General features: G+C 39.9%; 1 protein-coding gene across 6 annotated transcripts in view; it reads left to right on the top strand.

Moving 5' to 3' along the window:
- ankrd28 (ankyrin repeat domain 28) overlaps window positions 1-18,747 on the top strand; it is a 210,697-nt gene extending 191,950 nt beyond the window's left edge. For 4 of the 6 annotated variants that reach the window (XM_033050798.1, XM_033050785.1, XM_033050777.1 and 1 more), the window contains 7 exons: window positions 3,668-3,755; window positions 3,844-3,927; window positions 8,255-8,400; window positions 8,666-8,748; window positions 12,963-13,045; window positions 15,006-15,097; window positions 16,516-18,747. In XM_033050798.1, the coding sequence (XP_032906689.1) occupies window positions 3,668-3,755; window positions 3,844-3,927; window positions 8,255-8,400; window positions 8,666-8,748; window positions 12,963-13,045; window positions 15,006-15,097; window positions 16,516-16,802 (863 nt within the window). In that variant the 3' untranslated portion in view covers window positions 16,803-18,747. The remainder of the gene's footprint in view (window positions 1-3,667; window positions 3,756-3,843; window positions 3,928-8,254; window positions 8,401-8,665; window positions 8,749-12,962; window positions 13,046-15,005; window positions 15,098-16,515) is intronic. The other 2 variants (XM_033050790.1, XM_033050808.1) reach the window with 1 other exon arrangement.
- The last annotated feature ends 2,978 nt before the right edge of the window (window positions 18,748-21,725 follow it).

The following is a 21,725-nucleotide window of genomic DNA, read 5'->3' as shown; positions in this document are numbered from 1 at the left end:
TTGCCTAGGGGAAAACTACTATATTTATCAAGCCTGCTATGACCTGATAGTCAAATACTAGCCATCTATCAGGCAAACAGCGAGTGTAATTGGCAAATAGTAGCTGCATTTCCAGTAGTACGTACGGGCCTTTGCATTACCAGAATTTAGAGCGAGCAAAGGAACGAACACTCAGATTCCATGCAGGCCAAATTGGCAAAACTATGGATTGCCAGCAGAGGCCATTGTTGAATAACTATGGTGGATAACGAACGTGAGAAAGCTCAAGGTAAATTTTGCTTGAAAGCCATCGAGGGTTCTTCAGACCTATGCAAGCGGCTAAGGATGGGGAGCCACAAACACGGTCTAGAGCTGTGGGGGCAGATGGAATGAGCAGGAGTCTGTAATTCCCCAACACATGGAATCAATTACCCAGAATTGTTGGGGGCATAATTTGGACTCAAGGTTTCTGTAGCAATATGCAACTGGTGCGTTCAAATTCAGATTGATAACACCACTGCGGTGGCACATATCCATTAACAAGGGTGGTGTAAAATCTATCTTACGACAGTTTGTCGAACCTCATTTGGCACTGATGTGTCAAGAGGAATATTTGGGAAATCTACGAGGTAGATATAACGCGGTGACAGATGCTGGATCATGAATGTTTAATAACAACACAGAATGGATGTTGAATCAGACAGTATTTAACAAAATAACTACACGATTTGGCATACCAGATATTGATCTGTTTGCATCTAGACTAACCATCAGTTACCCAGATATGTGTCCTGCAAAGCAGGATCCAGGAGCAAAGGCAGTGGATGCTTTCTCCCTCAATTGGGGAGGATTGTTTATGTATCCTTATGCAAATTTGTCTCACAAACCGATGCTTGACCAAAATCAAGCAAGACTAAGCCACAGGCATATTGGTAGTGCCAGATTGGCCTACTCAAGCCTAGTTCCCAAAAAATTTGGGAACTATACTCCAGCCAGTTATGGCTGTGCCCAAGAGCAGGGACCTCCTAGTGAACCCAGTTACAGGGAGTAATCATCCACTACACGAACGTATTAACTTGTTGGTCTGCAGATTCTGAGGAGGCCATTTCAAGGCATAGGACTGTCCGAACAAATACAACACAGTTCGGATAACGGATGTCTTGGAGTTCCTATCAACTTCTGTACCATAACTATAAACAAAGTTATAGTGCAATCTATAGTGCCAGAGGCGCACTCTCCTCCTACCTGATGCTGGAAGCAGGGCACGGGTCGATAGGAACGCACCCCTTTACAACAAAATTCATGAAGGGAATTTACAACTTAATACCTCCAAGGCCAAGCTACACGGACACATGAGATGTGAGCGTGGTACTAACCCTACTTTGACAGTGGGGACCGCCTATAACTAACCCTGAAGGTGGTATGCTGACAAAGAGTCCAGACACTGCAAAAGCTACAGTTGGACTACATGACCACCAATATGAACAACATAACATTCCTAATCAGGAACCTGATAAAACAGAGCAGGCCAGGAATGCCAGGGATGGAGATCCAGTTCTTGGCATATCCAGAGGACCAACGGTTGTGTGTGTGGTAACGTACTAACACCACTATCTGAGAGTTACGGAGAACCTCAGAGGCTCAGAACAATCGGTCCTCATCAGCCATAAAAAAACCACACCAGAAGGTATCGACTCAAACCATCTCCAGATGGTCAAAGGAGGCAATGGCGGTAGCAGGAGTGAACATTTATATCGTTAAATCTCACTCCACCAGGGCTGCATCTACGTCGGCAGCAAGAGCTATGGACGTGCCCCTTAACGACATCCTAGTGGCTGCAGGATGGACGAATGAAATAACGGTCCACCGGTTTTTATTTTAAAAACCATAACCGGACTGGGGGTGTTTGCATGTACCATTTTAAGTTCTGTCCCTTAGTTTCCCCCCAAGGTTGGGAGGGGTAACTTTTTTAAAACTTTTCTTTCATTTAAAGCATCAGTTTCTTTACTTAACTACGTAATGTCTGAATGCTTTAATGATTACACGCATCCATGGTCAATCCATTCAGTGTGTGACGCCTGGATTCGTAACCGGCGTAAAATCACAGAGCTTTGAAATCTTCACGTAGTCACTCACGTGACTCCGAAGTAAAATAGTAAGATTAAACGAGAACTTACCAGTTTGAAGTTTGATCTTGATTTTATGAGGAGTTACGATGAGCGATTACGTGCCCACCGCTCCCACCCTCATATTATCAAGGTCATATGGAAGTTCAAGTTTTTCACAATCTTACTATTCTCAGGTCTTCTTTTTTATCTGTGATTTAACACCGCTGCTTTGAAGATTGACGCGCACGCAGACGGACGGCCCTTCTTCACGTAATCGCTCATCGTAACTCCTCATAAAATCAAGATCAAACTTCAAACTGGTAAGTTCTCTTTTAATCTTACTATTCCTTCCTACACATTTTGGCTAGCTACAAAACCTATTACAAGCATACTGACCCCCACGTATATCTTGACTCTACTTCCACCTACCCTGAGACTTATGAGGACTCCGTTCTATTCTCTGTCTCTGTCATATTTGCTCTCATGGTGAGACTTCAAGTAGTATCCTGCAAATGTCTGTCTTCCTGAAGCACAGCTTCCCCTCTATTATAAAAGACAGCACCCATGATAACATCACATCATGTTCCGCACCTCTGCTCTTATCCCCTCTCCTAGTTGATCAAGCATAGAGTTTTCCTTAATCTCACTTTCCGCTTCATCAGCCTTTGCTATCCTTTGCAATTTCCTCCATCTCCAACACTACTGTTCCACTACTGGATGCATCTTCCTCTGCGTTCCATTACATCCTTTCAAAAGGACTGTCCCTTCTTGACATCCTGGTCTATTCTCCTGACACCACTATATTAACCGTGCAAATGCAAAATATATTATTAATGTCCTGTTAGTTCTTTCCTTGCCACCATCCAGGGATTCAAATATTGTTTCCAAGTGAAACAGTGATTCACTTGCTCTTTTGATCCAGTGTTCGGCATTTGATGTTCACAATGTGGTCTTCTCTACATTAGGGAAATCAGATAAAGATTGCATAATCACTTTACGGAAGGTCTGTATTCTGTTTTCACGGAGATTCAGAGTTTCCTGTTACCTGCCATTTTAATTTTGCTTCCCCCTACCACTGTAGCTATCTGTCTGTAGTATCCTGTAGTGTTTTAAAGAGGACTAACGTTTTCACGAGAAACAATACCTCGTCTTCTGTTCGGGTGCATTGCTGCCTTTTATACTTAACTTTTCACATAATGTTTTAAAATACTTGTTCTTATATCTTCCAACGATAGTGACATGCCTTTACATTGTGTCTTCACAGGCAACATGTAATTGTTTCAAAATGCTTAATAGCTCAGTTTTACTCTGTAATTTGAATATTCCAAACCCATAAAGCTATGTATGTTTGTATATTCGCTTCTCAATGTAATGTCATGTGCTGAATATTTCTTATCACTTTCATCAGAAATAAAACAAAGTGAAGGAAATTGATCATAAGTAAATAACTGGAAGAATAGCTTGTCTTAACCTGGAAATTGCCCCAGGTCTTTTTTTGCACATATTTTCATTTTGGTGTGTTTGTTTATACCTTAAATGTACAAGTTCAAACTGTTGAGTCTTTTTTTTAATGTCCTCAGGTCATGATACCTGTGTAGAACTTCTGCTGGAACAGGAGGTTTTTCAGAAACTGGAAGGCAATTCTTTTAGTCCTTTGCACTGTGCTGTGTAAGTATATTTTCGTGGCTATTAAAATCTCAGTTACTGTATCTGAGTTTAAATTAGCCTTTAAATAGTATTTTTTGCTTCCTTTCAGGATAAATGACAATGAAGGTTCGGCAGAAATGTTAATAGATGTTCTGGGTGCTGGCATAGTAAATTCTGCAGATGGAAAAGGAAGGTAATTAAATTATAACTTTTTGACACTTTTAATTGGCTTCATTGGAAATTGTGAATGTTTCTATTTGTCATGTACGATAACACGTCATCTACTTGTTAAGACTTGACATTCTCCTGTTTTGAATATTAGGTTAGAGCAATAAAGCACAGGAACCGACTGTAATCCTTGCACTTCTCTACCATTACCATTTTTATCATTAAACCAGTGGAATCTGAAAAAAACGAATTGCCTCTGTCTGAAGAAGGGTCTCGACCCAAAACATCACCCATTCCTTCTGTAGCGGCAGATTTTTCAGATCTTTCAGGAAATTAACTCCCTAGCCACTAATTGGTTGAGAGGGGATAAGGGGAATATCTTCGGTACGCATGCAAGCTGCCTCAGAGACTTACAGAGCTTCTACTTTCATAAAGCTTCAGCACACAGTCTTTTAATGAATATTTTCTTTATTGTAGATATAAAACAGTAAGATACATCCAAGGGTTTCCTGTCTTGTTCCATCAATCTTCTTCGAACTCCTGGCTCATTGCTTCAGATACTAGAAAACTCTTTGTGTCTTCTTCTTCACATGAGGCTTGACATGCTTGACATGCTTGACATGCTTGACATGCTTGACATGGTCGAAGGATAAACCTTCTCCCTCTCCTGTCCAAAACGAATTCCCAACTAAACTAACACGCAAGCAGTTAAGCTGCATAAACACGCCCCAAGACACGTCATAAAATCCCACCCACATTATAACGGGCTGGCTAAAATTTAAAGGAACATGCCATCCACAATGACATGCAAAATAGGCCAAATGGCCACTACATACCGGCCCCTAATTGTTCCGAATACATAATGAGGCAATTACCAAATAACATCAAAAAAGTGGCCATTAAGGCTTAACATACATCAAAATCAAAATCAAAATATCAGGGAATAAAACCCTGTGGCTCCCTCGTCAGGAAATCAAACCGCGATCGCCCGCATGCCAGGCGTGGATACTAACCACCATACTAATGAGGAAAAAATAGCATGCACTATATATCTGCAATCACAATTCTTTCTCGACTCTTCCATCTTCGCTTTCGCCTTCTAGAAGCAAGCACAACTTAGTTATTGGTCTTATTAAAACATTGTTTTTTGTTTTCAGTCGCACTATACGTACCAAACCCTGAACATCAGGCATGATTTCCAGTATTCTACCCATTAACCAAGAACCTCTAGATGCTGTAGCTCTAGAGTCAGCCACCAACACAATGTCGCCTGGAACAAAGTTCCTTTTAATCCTTAGCCATCGTTGTCGTTCTTGGATTAAAGGCAAATACTCTTGTATCCATCTCCTCCAAAAAAGATTTGCCATATATTGTACTTGCTTCCATCTACGTCTCATATACAAATCTTCTTTTACAAAAAGCCCAGGTGGAAGTGTTGGAATGGTTTTCAGCAGAAGAATATGATTTGGTGTGAGTACTTCCAGGTCATTAGGATCGTCAGAACCTTTTGTAATAGGTCGATCGTTTAAAATCGCCTCAATTTCACAAAACAGTGTCTGTAACCCTTCATCATCCAAAACTTGTTGTCTCAGAACGGAGCGCAGCACATTTCGTACCATACGAATTAATCGTTCCCAAATACCGCCATGATGGGAACCCATTGGAGGATTAAAGTTCCATTTTATGCCTTGTTGAAGCATAGTATATTGGATTTTATCCTGATTTAAGTCTTTGAGTGCTTTTTTTAGTTCCCTATCCGCTCCAACGAAATTCGAACCATTATCCGATCTTAACGAAGTAACTTGACCCCGTCGACAAATAAATCTCCTTAATGCCTGAATACATGAGTCCGTGTCGAGTGTAGATGCAACTTCAAGATGTACCGCTCTACTCGCCATACAAGTGAAGATCACACCATATCTTTTCACAAGGCTACGTCCTCTCTTAACTTCCATAGGACCAAAATAATCCACCCCCACATCTGTGAATGGAGGTTTGTCTGGAGTGATCCTCTCCAAAGGCAAGTCTGCCATCTTCTGTATACCAAGTTTCCCACGCTCTCGCGTACATATGATGCAATTTTTTATTATCTTTCTTGCTGCTGAATTTGCCTTGGTAACCCAATATTTTTTACGAAGTTGGGATAGCATGTAATTTCTTCCTCCATGCCCAATTTGTTCATGAATATGCCGTAATAATAATGTTGTTATGTAAAAGTCCTTAGCGAGAATGATAGGACGTTTCCTTTCTTCAGGCATTGCCAATCTGTTTAGGCGTCCACCCATCCGCAGAAGATCTCCTTCCCAAATTGGGTCGAGCTTATACAATTGACTACTTCTTTTTACCCCTTCTCCACCAGCTTGTAATGTTAATATCTCTTCTTTGTATTTCTGCCTTTGACAGAAAGAAATGATCGCATTTTCTGCTTTGAGGAGATCATCAAGACAATGGCCACTACACCTTCTCTCTGGAGATGCTGCCTGTCTTGCTGAGTTACTCTAGCATTTAGTGTCTATCTTTGGTGTAAACCAGCATCTGCAGTTCCTTTCTACAGATCATATTTCTTATGCATTGAATAAGGTATCTTCTGAAGGTAGTAGATGTATGGAACATGCTGCCAAAGGATGCGGTAGAGGCAGGTACATTTAGAAGGTTTAAAACATTTGGATAAGTACATGGCAGGGGTCCTTTTGATAACTGGTGGTTAAATGGGACCAGCTTAGGGAGACGGCTTGATTGGCATGGACGATTAAGGCCAAGGGCCTCTGTCTATGCTGTATGTCTATCAATGATTGGGGAGACCAGTGACCAATATTCTGTTAATTTTAACATGGTTATGGAGAAGGATTGGTCTGGCTTACAGGTTAAGGTCCAGACCACAATCAGTGAGGATAGGGGACAAATCATACTCTATGATAATCGTCAACACTGGTGCTCCACAAGGATGCGTTCTCAGCCCCGTTCTTTACTCCTTATACGCCCACGACTGTGCAGCTAAGTACAAATCCAAATCAATTTACATATTCGTGGACGATACCATAGTTGTGGGCCGGATATCAAATAATGATGAGACGGAGTACAGGAAGGAGAACCTTGTGATCTGGTGTCAAGACAACAACCTTTCTCTCAATGTGAGCAAGACAAAGGAGGTAATGATCTACTTCATGAAGCGAAGTGGTACACATACCCCAGTATGCATTGACGACCCCATGGTAGAGATGAAGAGATCGCCAAGAACATTGAAACAAGGTCCCTTTGATAAGGTCCCACATGGTAGGTTTGTCTGAAAGGTTAGATCCTAATGTGAGCTAACCAATTGGATTCAAATAGATTTGGAGGAAGGATTCAAAGGGTAGTTGTGGAAGTCTGCATTTCAGTTGGAGGTCTGTGACCAGTGGCATGCCACAGGAGTTAGTACTGGGTCCACTGCTATTTGTTATATACATTAACAATTTAGATGACAATAACATTATTAGTAAATTTGAAGATGACACTAAAATTGGTGGTATAGTAGACAGTGAGGAAGGGTTTCTAACTACAAGATGATTTAGATCAGTTTAGAAAGTTGGCCAAAGAATGGCAAATGGAATTTAACACTGTCAAGTGTGAGGTATTGCACTTTGGTATGAGAGGCCAGGGCAGGAGATACACAGTAAATTATAGAGTCTTGGAGGGTGTTACAGAACAGGGAGGTCTGGGAATGCAGGTGCATGATTTCGTATAAATGGCAAGTCAGGTGGAGAGTGTGGTGAAGAAGGCCTTTGGCGGATTTGCCTTAATTGGGAAGGGTATTGAGCACAAAAGTGATGGTTACACAGCAAAGAAAGAATATCATTAAGTTGGAAAGAGTGCAGAAGAGATTCACCAGGATGTTAGCTAGGTTTGTGGTCTTGAGTTGTAAGAAGTTAATTAGGCTGGGACTTTTCTCTTAGGAACGTAATAGGCTGAGGGGTGTCCTTATTGAGGCGTAAAAGATCCCCATGAACGCTCACTGTGTTATTCTCCAGAGGACGTGAGAGGGAAGATATTTTAGAGCGACCACATGACAACCTATTCACTCGGAGAGTAGTTTGTATCTGGAATCGCCTGCTAGGGGAAGCTGTAGAAGTGGATACAACTATGACTTTTAAACCCCATTTGGACAGATATATGGATAGGAAAGGTTCAAATGCAGGCAAAATTGACTAACCCAATATATCAGTTTGGTTGGCATGGACAAGGTGGGCTGAAGAGTCTGTTTCCGTGCTGTACAGCTCTATGGCTAGCTCAGCAAGTAGTCTATCCTTTGCAAAGTTGAAGGACACAGTAAGCAAGCACCATTCAACAACTGTAACTTAATATATTTACCACAGATCCCCACTTCATGCTGCGGCTTTTACAGATCACGTTGAATGTCTACAGCTTCTTCTCAGCCATAATGCCCAAGTAAATACTGCAGATTCAATTGGAAAAACGCCAATAATGATGGCTGCAGAGAATGGGCAGACTAATGCAGTTGGTAAATATATTACTTGTCCTTTACTGCTTTTACTGAACAAATAAAACATTAAATACTGAGTCGCAAGGTTGTGTGTGGTTAATACATATTAACGTTATGTTTCATGGTTATTGAAGTAGTAGTGTTATTGAACATGTAATGTTTTTGTCTAGAGAGGATAAAAATCTGTTTAATAAATCAATCATTTTAGTTAATGTATTGTTTATTTTAATGCAAACCTTCTGCTGAAATGTTAAATGTCTCTGCACATATTTGTTTATTTTAGAGGTATTAGTTAGCAGTGCAAAGGCAAATCTTACCCTGCAGGATGTGAGTAAGAATACAGCCCTCCATTTGGCCTGTAGTAAGGTGAGTGCAAACTTAACTTTAAAAAATTCATAAATGTAATAAAATGGCAGTTTTACAATGTAGTATATTGGCAGCTGTTTAGCATTTCCTTATACTAATGCAACAACCAGAAGACACTGCAGTATATATCAACTCCGGAATCTTTGCAATATTGGCATTCTGTTTCCTATGTCCTCTCCCTAAAGGTTGTCTTCTTGTATCTCTACCATATATTTATTATTGTGTTAATTACTTGTTGCTGAAAATCAAAGAGCTTGGATGAAGATTAAATTTATTAAATACCGGTGAGTCGTGGCTTGCAGTTAAGATGACATCAGAGCACTGAATTCCCTCATGGTTCAATTGCTCAATCAGTTCATTCAACTTAAAATTTTGAGCGATTGTCTTAAAATTGCTAGGATGATGCAGAAGTACAGATGACAGTCCAATTAAATAGGATCTTTCACAATTGCGGATTCAGTGCTTTCATACCAGTTCTTACAGTGCATTATGTCATTGTCGTACTGAACCTTTGGTTGATTGCTGAATGTTGTTCAAAGCACGGCAAGAACCCGTCATCTCTTCAAAATGGTTTCCTGGGATCCTTTCTGCCAACTCAAGAGAGAACTTTGTTCTCATCCCATGTTAGCTCTGATAGTCTAATGTTGCATAGGAATGGAACCTATAGGATACCAGACTATTTTGATATTCACTGAAGAGCAAGATAGAAAACCTAAGAGCAAGACTCTTATATCAGGGGGACATGAGGGACTGCTGTGTACTCTGTTTCAGGGAAATATGGCTCACCCTCAACTCTCCAGACTCGGCACAGCAGCCCAAATGTTCATTCGAGCCAGCACTGCCATTCAATGTGATCATGCGGATCATCCCCAATCAGTACCCCGTTCCTGCCTTCTCCCTATACCCCCTGGAATAGGAAAATGCTGTGGCATCTGCTTCATGGTATATTTCTCATGATGCTTCGACGTAGTTGACATGTCCCATTCCTGCACCCCCAACATTTGGCGGTCAAGAGCTAACCATGGTTCCATGCCATCATCCTGCATTTAAGTATAATTTACATCTGTGTGTTGTGTGATTCTATAGGTCTGTGATGCTGCTGGAAGCAAGAATTTCATTGTACCTGTACCTCTACCACTCTGCATGTATAATAAACTTGACTAGAATATATTTCTGACTGGTTTTTGAATTGGGACGTAATCTCATTTACTGATTTGGACACAAAAGCTACTGAGTATGACTGACATTGGTCTGGTAGACTATTACTGGCTTTGATCCAATTAAATACTTAAATACCATACATATCATCATAGCTTGCATCCAAGCAGAGGTATCATCTGTTCACATGCACAATATTTTAGCTAACATTTCAATTTTCACAAGCAATTTAATAGCAGAAAGATGATCAGAACCTCTCACCATTATTTTGTTAGTCCATATCACTGCAGATTTTGTAGATCACTAGATTGTTTTAGTCCATATCAGTGCAGATTACTCTTGTGATATTATTGTAGTGTATATTCTTGGAAATGGCACATGAAAAATGGTGTTGTCTGTGCAGAAGGAGCAAGCTATTTGCATTTTGATACCTTTTGTACTCTGGAAGATGTTGGGACCAAAGCCTGCTATACACTATTGCAGCTATGTATTTTTTTTTTTCACCATTCTCGTTCTTCTCACACTCCTTTCTCTGAGACAACAGCGGTATTTTTCAGTTGTAGAAGTTGAACCACTTTAAAAAATATATATATCCAGTAACCACAATAACAATTAACCATAAGTGACTCTAAACTGTTAATGAAATTCCATGATTTTTTAATTGTTTATTGGATGTGTTGAACATTGGGTTTCTTTTTAACTTCTGATGAATTAATCTTTCCATTTTTTGGAGTAGACCTTTTTGATCATATTCCCAATGTTTTTGTAGTTTTGCATTGGAAGTAATTAATTAAGCAGAAGGAACTGCAGATGCTGGTTTATTAAACAAAACACAAAGTATGAACATAACTCAGCTGGTCGGGCAGCATCTCTGGAAGACATAGATGGGTGATTTTTTGGCTTGGGCCCTTCAGATTTAATTAGTCAATTAATTAGCCTTGTTTAGAATTGGAAAATAATGGAATGTAACAAAAAATAATAATAAATGCAGGACCAATGACTATGATGGAAATAAAGATATAAACAGAATTGTGGAGAACCTAAGACACAGGAGGCCATTCATTACTTCATGCCTGTGCCAGTTGAAAAACAGCTACCCCATCTAATCTCAGTTTCCTATAATTGATGCATAGCGATACCAGTCACTGCTGTTCAAGTACACATTTAAGTAATTTTTGTGTGATAAGGGTTACATTTTGGGCCTGCCATTTTTAATGAATTTGCTTAGCAATGCTGAGTAACATCAGTTAGTTTCAACAATGTGGGTTGAATTATGTGACAATGTGAATGAAACGGTTAGTGCTAGGCAGGCCAGCATAAGTTTTTTTTTTACGCGACCCTGATTGCAAAGTCCTATCACACAACATAATCCAAGACTGGAAACTGGTGTGAGCTGTGAAAGATCAGAATCTCGAGGATTAGATTGGACTAGACCATGAACAAAGTGTCTCCATCAGGTGTTGTGTTGAGGCGATAAGAATTGGCCTAGGAAGCATAATGTGAGGCACAGTGAGGGTTAGGTGTTTAAGTTAAGCCCCGCCCCCCCTCCCTCCACCCCCCCTCCCTCCACCCCCCCTCCCTCCACCCCCTCCCCCTCTCCCCTCCTCCCCCCCAACCCTCCCCCCCCCAGCATAAACTGAAATCTGCTTAGGTGGATTTACTTAGGTCGAGGATATAGGACAAAGCGGGCCGTGTTTTGTGAAGGATTGCTCCTGCATGTATCATTTGTAAGGTAAAAATCTGAATGAAAATCACAGAAGCAATATCTACACATGGCTCGATACACAGGGTGAATGCCAATACACGTCGGCTAACCTGTGCATTAGCACATCAGCTAAATGGAACACTTGCACCTGAAGGAAAGTAGCAGACTTTTAGTTACACAATGTGAGTCTCAATGTTATTTAATTTGCAGGTGGCACAGCAATTAGTGCTGCTGACTCGGCTCCAGAAACCTGGATTTGATCCTAACCTCGTGTGCTGTACATGTGGCATTTGAATTTTCTCTCTGTAACAATGTAGATTTTCTCCAGTTGCATTGGTTTCCTCCTACATTCCAAAGATGTAACGGTAGATTAGTTGGTTGATGTCAATTGCCCCATAGTGTAGATTAATGATAGGAAAATGGAAAGAGAATTAATATCACTTATAGGAGTTGCAGAGGTAAGGACATAGAAGAAGAGGGGAAATAGGTCTAGAGAACAAGAGACTACACATGCTGGAATCTGAAGCAAAAAGGAAGAACTCAGCACAGCAAGTGGCATCTGCCGAGGTGAAGGGATGACAGACATTTCAGATCGAAGCTCAGCTTCAGAGTCAGTCATCCCTTCACGTTCACGGATACTGCATCATATGTTGAGTTCATCCAGCATTTTATTTTTTGCTGGGGAAACGGGGTAGATAGAATTCCTCCGTAGAAGCCAACCCGGAATTAATGGCCTCTTGTGTCCAAGTAAATATTAGATGAGTTTCTTTCAAAAGCAATTGTCAAATGTTGAGCTACATGAAAGGCCAACACTTTAAATGATGAAAATCCTAATGATTGCCAGATCTTTGTGGTACCAATTACATAGCATTCTATTTATGAAAGAACCTGACTGGAAGCCCTTGTCTTTTTTATTCTGCATAATGATCAAATTTTGTACAATTGAGAAAGGATTCCAATTTTAGAAGAAACAGTATAAGTAAATTATTTGTATACCTTTTAATGTAACACCTGGGCAATTGAATAGTTCAAAGAGAAGTTTATATTTAAGATGAAGATTGACACAAAATGCTGGAGTAACTCAGCAGGACAGGCAGTATCTCTGGAGAGAGGGAATGGGTGACATTTCGGGTCGAGACCCTTCTTCAGACTGGCAACCCGAAACGTCACCCATTCCTTCTTTCCAGAGATGCTGCCTGTCCCGCTGAGTAACTCCAGCATTTTGTGTCTATCTTCGGTTTAAATCAGCATCTGCAGTTCCTTCCCACACAAAAAATTATATTTGTCAGTGTCTTTTGTTTTTGCAAGTAAGATTTACAATGTTAAAATTAATATTCATTTTGCACTTTAGGGCCACGAAACTAGTGCCTTGTTAATACTAGAGAAGATCAGTGACAGAAGCCTCATAAACTCAACAAATACTTCATTACAAACGTATGTAATTTTGATCGTTTTTCTAAAATAAATTTGATGTTGTACATTTGCAGGGGCTAACATTGAAATGTTCTGTTGTCTTTTTAAAGCTTTGTACCCTCAATAAATATTCCAAATCTATTAATGTTAATTTGAAAAACAGAAATCTAGTATTATCCAATGATGGTGGTCAGAGACAAGTTAGTTATGGTATTTTGGAAGTAAACAGATTTCTCAAACTAAGGAAAAGTATTTGCATTGATGAGCTGGTTTATTAGAATTGTTAATTATCTACCAGCTTACATAACTTAATGATTTTGTTTAGCTGGGGCAGCACAGTAGAGCAGCCGTCTCATAGCACCAGAAACCTGGGTTCCATCCTGACCTCTTGATTAGTTGACCTTTATAAATTGTCCCGAATGTGCAGGGAGTGAGGTAACAGAGAACTAATGTGTATGGTGATTGATGGTCGGTGTGGACTCCATGGGCCGAAAGGTCTGTTTCCATGCAGTGAATCTAAATTAAACTAAACTGAATATTGGTCATTGCAAAATAACAGGATTAGATAGATAGCAAACACTGCTTAATCTTCAAATATTGAGGTCTTTAGTTCAATAGCAACAAAATATGGTGAAAATGTATGTGGAAAACTATTAAAAGAATGAAATGCTCATGTAAACTTTCTGTCACTTTCTTAAATTATAAATTCTACATTGGCCCATTCTGGTTGTTGTTCTGATTGGTAAAATGTTGGAGAAAATAATCGAAGCAACACAATTTTTGAACAGGTCATTCCTCCTTCTCCCTGCTCCCATCGGGCAGAAGATACAGGATCTTGAAAGCGCCCACCACCAGCCTCAGGAACAGTTTCTTCCACTATGTTATCAAGCTTCTGAACAGTCCTTCCATTAGCTAGGATACTGTGTGATTCACTACATTGGACTTTGTTTATGGAACTGTTCCACTACAATGCTGAGATCAACATTCTGCACTCTGGATCTTCCCCTTTGTTCTGCCTATTTTAATTGAGTTTCACTCGATTGTATTTATGTATAGTATTATCTGATCTGATTATGCGTCAACTTTATGTTCATCAGTTATAGGAGCAGAATTAGGCCATTCGGCCCATCAAGTCTATTCCGCCATTCAATCATGACTGATCTATCTTTCCCTCTCAACCTCATTCTCCTGCCTTCTCCCCATAATCCCTGACATCTTGGGCTGATCTCAACTGGTATACCGTGTGCAGTTCTGGTCACCATGCTGCAGGAAGGTTGTGATAGCACTGGAGAAAATCCAGAGGAAATTCACCAGGATGTAACCTGGGATGGAGCAGTTCATGAGGAGAGAGGGGAGAAGCTAGAACTGCTCGCCCTGGAGCAGAGAAGTTAAGATGACATGATTGAGATATATAAAATTATGGATCGGGAAGGCTGCTGGAAACTTTCCACATATCTGTGGTGGATAAAATTGGATGACATGTTTAGGTTAAGGGGGAAATCATTCACAGAGGATATGAGGGGGGGGGACATTTCCCAGAGAGTGGTAAACAATTGTGTTTAAGAAGGAACTGCAGATGCTGGAAAATCTAAGGTACACAAAAATGCTGGAGAAACTCAGCGGGTGCAGCAGCATCTATGGAGCGAAGGAAATAGGCAACGTTTTGGGTCGAAATGTTGCCTATTTCCTTCGCTCCATAGATGCTGCTGCACCCGCTGAGTTTCTCCAGCATTTTTGTGTACCAGTGATAAACAATTGGAGTGCACTGCTTGAGAGAGTGGTTGTAGCTAATCACTGACAGCATTTAAAATGTATGCAGGTTAATACTTGTATTGCTTGCACATAGAAGGCTATTAATCAAGGGATGGGAGATGGGATTCATACAAAACGCTGCCCACTGGTTGGTGTGTAAGAGTTGAGCCAACTGGCTGTTTCCATGCTTTACAATTCTCCAATAAATGCAAATATTCTGTATCCACAGACCACTACATGTTGCAGCACGCAATGGACTTACTGTGGTTGTGCAAGAGCTTCTAAGCAAAGGAGCCAGTGTACTAGCTGTAGACGAGAATGGTAAGCTTGTATTATAAATTTGTCCTGCAGAAAATTTAGGTGATGTTAATTAATACCTGATGATAAATAATTTTAATAAACTTTGGAAACTACTGCCTCAGGTTAGTTTATTGATGCTGCAGATATTTATGGGGACATTTCTAATTGTATGCTCAATTATTCTAATTTTGCTTTTACTAAAATGAATTTAGCATTAATTCATAATACTCAACCTTACAGACAATAGGTGCAGGAGCAGACAATTCGGCCCTTCGAGCCAGCACTGCCATTCACTGTGATCATGGCTGATCATCCACAATCAGTACCCTGTTCCTGCCTTCTCCTCATATCCCTTGACTCCGCTATCTTTAAGAGTTCTATCTAACTCTCTCTTGAAAGCATCCAGAGAATCGCCTCCACTGCCTTCTAAGGCAGAGAATTCCACAGATTCACAACTCTCTGGGTGAAAAAGTTTTTCCTCATCTCCGTTTTAAATGGCCTACCCCTTATTCTTAAACTGTGGCCCCTGGTTCTGGACTCCCCCAACATCGGGAACATGTTTCCTGCTTCTAGCGTGTCCAATCTCTTAATAATCTTATTTCAATAAGACTTCCTCTCATCCTTCTAAATTACAGTGTGTACAAGCCCAGTCGCTCCATTCTTTCACATATGACAGTCCTGCCATCCCAGGAATTAACCTTGTGAACCTATGTTGCACTCCCGCAATAGCAAGAATGTCCTCCCTCAAATTTGGAGACCAAAACTGCACACAATACTCCAGGTGTGGTCTCACCAGGGCCCTGTACAACTGCAGATGGACCTCTTTGCTCCTATATTCAACTCCTCTTCACTGCCTGCTGTAGATAATGGTCAGGTTTGTTCTCCTCTTCACTGCCCTTAAACTTTTTCAACAACTTTACTGATCTTGTCGAATACACTGGATCAACATCAGTGTTCAGCACATGATAGAACTTAAATTGCGATGTTAAATATTGCAAATAACTTTTAGTTGATTTAGTGCATAAAACTGCAACAAAATTCAAATGTGGCTCCAAGGAGATGACATCTTGAAGTATAAATGACTGCTCCCTCATGCTAAAATCAATTTCTTGTCATATTTTCAGAAGTGAGGACGATCTTAATTGCACATTAGACTTACAATTGTAGCTGCCCATTATTGAAGTTATTTGCTTTAATCTTGCTTTAATCTTGTTTGCTGGCAAAAATCACTCTTAACAATTTGCTCATTGATATATCCTTGTTTTTAAATTTTCATCCAAGTTCTTAACTCTTGATGAGTTGTAATGAAATTTCATGTATTTTGCATATACTAATTTAAAAGATTAAGAATGTTTAGGACTCAAAATGGATTGAATTGTTTGTTAGTAAATAGATAGCGTAAGCTTTTACAATTTATCTTTTAAACATTTCTGTTTTAGGTTACACGCCTGCATTGGCCTGTGCTCCAAATAAAGATGTGGCAGACTGTTTAGCCCTCATTCTAGCCACCATGATGCCTGTTTCATCCAGCAGCACTTTACCTACTCTAAGTTTTAATACCATTAATCACTACAGCAATCCTTCAAAGACTGTGTCCTTTGATTCTCTACCAATAATGAGAAGCGATCATAGTTCTTTCTGCAGTTTGAACAGTATAGGCAGAGAAGATGGTTATCCTTATGCTGAAGATGATGAACTAAATGATTCTGATTCAGAGACCTACTGAATGCACTGATTTCAGTTTTCACAATGAAAGCCCTACAGCATGCCCATAAATGGATGGGTATTTTTAAAACGAGCGCCTTCTAAACTCTGTCAGTCAAGTGGAAAAATAACATTATAGGTTTAAAGTTGAATTTATCCGAAGACACAGAAGACTGCAGGTCCACGGAACAAAAAAGCAAGTGGCTCAAAGTGTGTAAACAATATAAGAAACTACAGGCTCTTTCGATAAATGCCAATGTTATGTTATTTTAATGCTTTTTATTTCTAGTGCCAGGATCCATTTCAACAGTCTACACTGGTTAATGGTTTGAAGAAGAAGATTTTATAAGCTGGGTGGAATAGCACTATCTAAATTTGGGCAATCAAATATTCCTGAATCCAGGGCATTACTGTATTTAGTGAAGAAAATGGCATTTAAAGAATAAAGCTGGTATACATCACATTATTCATTTGCATGGTGATTTGCCAAAGGGACCAAATAAACTGATTTTTAAAAATATATTATGTAAAAAAAATTTAAAGACTTATCTGTATCTGAAGATCTCTCACGCTGCAACTTTTAGAACTTTGCTTTAACAGTATTAAAGTGAAAGTGTTCAGGATTTTGATGTACATTTGTTGAGCAGTTCTAGATCTTACTGGTTTTGCATGTCTGTGGTAGAGGCGTTGTGATAGGGAGGGAGGGAAAGGGAAGAGAAAATTGAAAACTGTTGTTAGCCAACATATGTCTTTTTCCTACTGTCCTAGTTTGATTTAAGACCAATGAATGTGGTGCAGCCAGAGGAATGGATAATTTAATGTACAAATCTTCTAAATTTATTGCAGAAGCCTGTCCATTCTATTTCACTTCTTAATTCTTAATTTTACAGGTGTATTTTAAGTATAATTAGTATTTTAAAATTCAGATTTGTTGATTCTGGAGGTCAAATATGCCACAAGATGTTGGAGTCTTGGAAAGGAAGATTGCCTGGACTTGCAGATTAGAACATTTTAGTTTTGACTGCTCTTCACCTTTTAGATAATAAACTATTTTGCAGTTATTTAAGTTATGTTTGTACAACTGTGTTTGATTTCCACTTCAGTGCCTTCATTATTGTCTGTTTTTATTGTTCTAGTATCTGTACATTAAGGGAGAGTGAATGTATGAAAATAGACAATTTTCTCTGAGATATTTCTTCTTCCCAACACCCCATGTGAAATAGGCAACAATTAGCCACCTGTTGATGATTTACTTCTATTTGGGAAGAATTAATCTAGAATGTAATGACTGGCAGTGAAGCAGGCAGCATTTCCATCCAGTTAGCACAGCTTTAGCATGATAGTACTGCTTTTACTTCAGTTCTGACTGAAAAGGCTGTGTGAAGGACATTTACCAGTTAGCTGCCCAATGGATAGTTGTTTTATTAATATAAAAACACTACTTGGTACAAATTAGTTTAATTAAAATAGTGCTCCTGAAGTGTATTGTACGTTGTTCATTCCATTCCAAACAGCAGGCCTGGAGAGCACAATTAATGACTGGATTCAGTTCAGTTTAATCCTTTTAAATCACTACATTCTTGAAGTTTACTGTTGCATTTCATTCAGCAGCTCTTTATTTGGTTGTCAACTACAATATGAATTTTAATTGTTATTCCACTTATTTTAGTTGGCATGACTTTTCAGCAGTCTTGGGTAATAGCCCTTAAAAATCTTCCATCAAACCATGGTATTTTAATAACTGGAAACCTGTAAAGTATAAACTAATTTCTCAATGACAGTGTGAAACAGGATAAAATTTATGATTTAATGTACTTCTGGTTTGTTTTATTTCCTTGAAGTTAAGAATATAGCATGTATATAGATATTGAGACTGCTTGGTTATCTACCTGCATTCTTTAAATACATTGCTGAGATTACTGTATATTTTATGGATAATAAAACAAATGTGAGTTGTATGTAATTAAGCATGTGGTTTAGTGTATATTTTGCAACTGCACTAGAATTGTGTTCTAAAGTTCTCAATGCTTCTTTATTTAAGCTTATAATATCCACTGACAACTTTGACAATGTCGGTACCTATGCTACACAATTTTCTTTTTGATATCGTTATGCACTTTCACTTTCTCAGAACAATTCAGCAGCTCCCCATAAGTTTAATCCATATTCCAGCCTTTTCAAATTACGGGATCTTGTATGATGGAAAATGTAACCTGTTCTGAGGTGATGCATGTGTGCTTTCAAGCTTCTGTACCTTCTGCCAGACGGGAGTAACAGAAAGAGGAAAGGAACAAGGAGTCTGAAGAAGGGTTTCGGCCCGAAACGTCGCCTAAGTCTTTGATTATGTTTGCTGTTTTTCCGAGATAGTGTGAAGTATAGACAGAGTAAATGGTAGAAATCTGGTCTGTGTGATGGACTAGGTTACATCTCCAATTTCTCGTGGTTTTGGGCAGAGCTGTTCCCAATCCAAGTGTTGATGCAATCTGACAGTATGCTTTCTAGGTTGCATCTGTAGAAGTTTGTTAGAGTCATTGAGACCTACCAAATTTCATCAGTCTACTCGCGAAGCAGAGACTTTGATGTGCCTTCTTGACTGTTGCATCAATGTGGTTGAAAGATCATTTGTAATATTAATGACAATAAATTTTAAGCACTCAACATTTCCACAACGGCACAATTGATGCTGATTGAGGCAGGTATCCCATCATACTTCCTCAAGTTGATAACTAGATCGTTCATTTTGCTAACATTGAGGGAGAGGTTGTAATCCTGACGCCATGTTACTAATTTCTCTATCTCCTTCGTGTAATCTGTATTGTCATTGTTTGTGATTTGGCCCCACCACAGTGGTGTTATCTGAAAACTGCAGTGATTGTTTGATGGGATTTAATACAGAGAAATGTGAGGCGTTGCATTTTGGGAAGTCTACAAGGGCAGGACCAACACAGTGAATGGTAGGCCTGTGGGGAGTGTTATAGAGCAGAGGGGTTTAGGAGTGTGGGTACATGGTTCCTTGAAGGAGGAGTCACAGGTAGACTAGGTGGTCGAAAAGGCTTTTGGCATATTGGCCTTCATCAGTCCGAGTATTGAGTATATATATTGGGAGGTCATGTTGCAGTTATACTGTATAAGACATTGGTGAGGAAGCATTTAGAGTATTGTAGACACAAAATGCTGGATTAACTCAGCGGGACAGTCAGCATCTCTGGAGAAAAGAAAACATTTTGGGTCGAGACCCTTCTGACTTCTGAAAAAGGGTGTCGACCCATTCCTTCCGTCCAGAGATGCTGCCTGTCCCGCTGAGTTACTCCAGCATTTTGTGTTTACTTTTGATTTAAACCAGCATCTGCAGTTCTTTCCTACACATTTAGAGTATTGTGTTCAGTTCCGGGCATCATGTTATAGGAAAGATGTTGTCAAGCTAGAAAGGGTACAGTGAAGATTTATGAGGATGTTGCCAGGACTCGAGGGTCTGAGCTATAGGGGGAGGTTGAGTACGCTACCTCTATTCCTTGGAGCACAGGAGGATGAGGGGTTATTTTATAAAGGTGTATAAAATCATGCGAGGAATAGATCGGGTAGACGCACAGAGTCTCTTGCCAGATTATGGGAATCGAGGACCAGAGGACATATGTTTGAGGTGAAGGGGAAAAAATTTAATAGGAATCTGAGGTTTAACTTTTTCACACAAAGGGTAATGGGTGGAGGGAAAGAGCTGCCAGAGGAGGTAGTTGAGGCAGGGACTATTGCAAAGTTTAAGAAACAATTAGACATATACATGGGTAGGACAGGTTTAGAGGGATATTGGACAAACACAGGCATGTGGGGCTAGTGTTGCTGGGACATGTTGGCCGGTGTGGGCAAGTTGGGCAGAAGGGCCTGTTTCCATACTATATGACTATGTAGACCTAATTAGAGCAGAATTTGTCCATAGCCATAGGGAGTATAGTAGGAGATTAAGAACATTTCTTTATGGAGTATCAGTGTTGAGAATTATTTTGTGAGTCAAAGTTGAGAATCCAGTGGCAGAGGTTTGCTGATTCCTAGGTCCAGGAGTTTGCAACAGAGCAAAGTGCAACGGCTCAAGGCTGACTGGGAAGGTGGAGTTAATGTGTGCCATCACTCGTCTCTAAAGGCACTTAATGCACTTAATTATGGTAAATAACAGTAGTAATTTAGACGCGCTATCTTGCTTTTCTGTGGCACTGGGATGATGATGACCTTCTTGAAGTAGGTGGCAACCTCAAAATGGAGTAATGAGAATCTAAAGAAGTCTGTGAATATCTCTGCTAGCTTAATTGCACAAGTCCTGAGGACTTGTGTCCCAGGACTCCATCCAGACCAGTTGCTTTCTGTGGATTTGCGCTCAGGAAGGCAATCTTACTTTGCGACTGTAACTGTTGATACCGTTGCACCCGAGACTGGCGGGGCGAGTGATGTTCCTCCACCAATATTCAATTCCTTCAGGAATAAATTGCCTTCAGGCATAAAATGCATTGAGCTCATCGGGAAGGGACCCATTGCTGTTAGTGATTCTGCCTACTTTTGCCCATTATAATTTGCAAGCCTTAACACAATCTACAGGTGTCATTGGCTTGGAACTTCCAACTTGGTCTGGAATTCCCTCTTGATATTCTTAATGATTCTGTGAAGGTTAAAGATAGATTTCTTATACTGTTCGGGATTGTTTGACTTGACCTGGACTTGGGTCACACATGAATCTTCTTTGATGCACAGGCCTCCACACATTTGCTGAACTCTGTGACAGCAGTGACATATTAGTTTAGGTTAGCTGTAGAGTCCTTGAATATGGACCAGTCCACCGACTCAAAGTAGTCGCTAAGTACCTCATCTGTGTCCTTAGACCCGCACTGCATGACTTTCAGTACCGGATTCTCCTACTTCAGTCTTTTGATGGTTTTGTAGCAGCGTGTGAGGATGTTTT

This window comes from Amblyraja radiata, chromosome 2 (genome assembly GCF_010909765.2).
Source record: "Amblyraja radiata isolate CabotCenter1 chromosome 2, sAmbRad1.1.pri, whole genome shotgun sequence".
Lineage (NCBI taxonomy): Eukaryota > Metazoa > Chordata > Chondrichthyes > Rajiformes > Rajidae > Amblyraja > Amblyraja radiata.
This window is presented reverse-complemented; position numbering and strand designations above follow the sequence as displayed.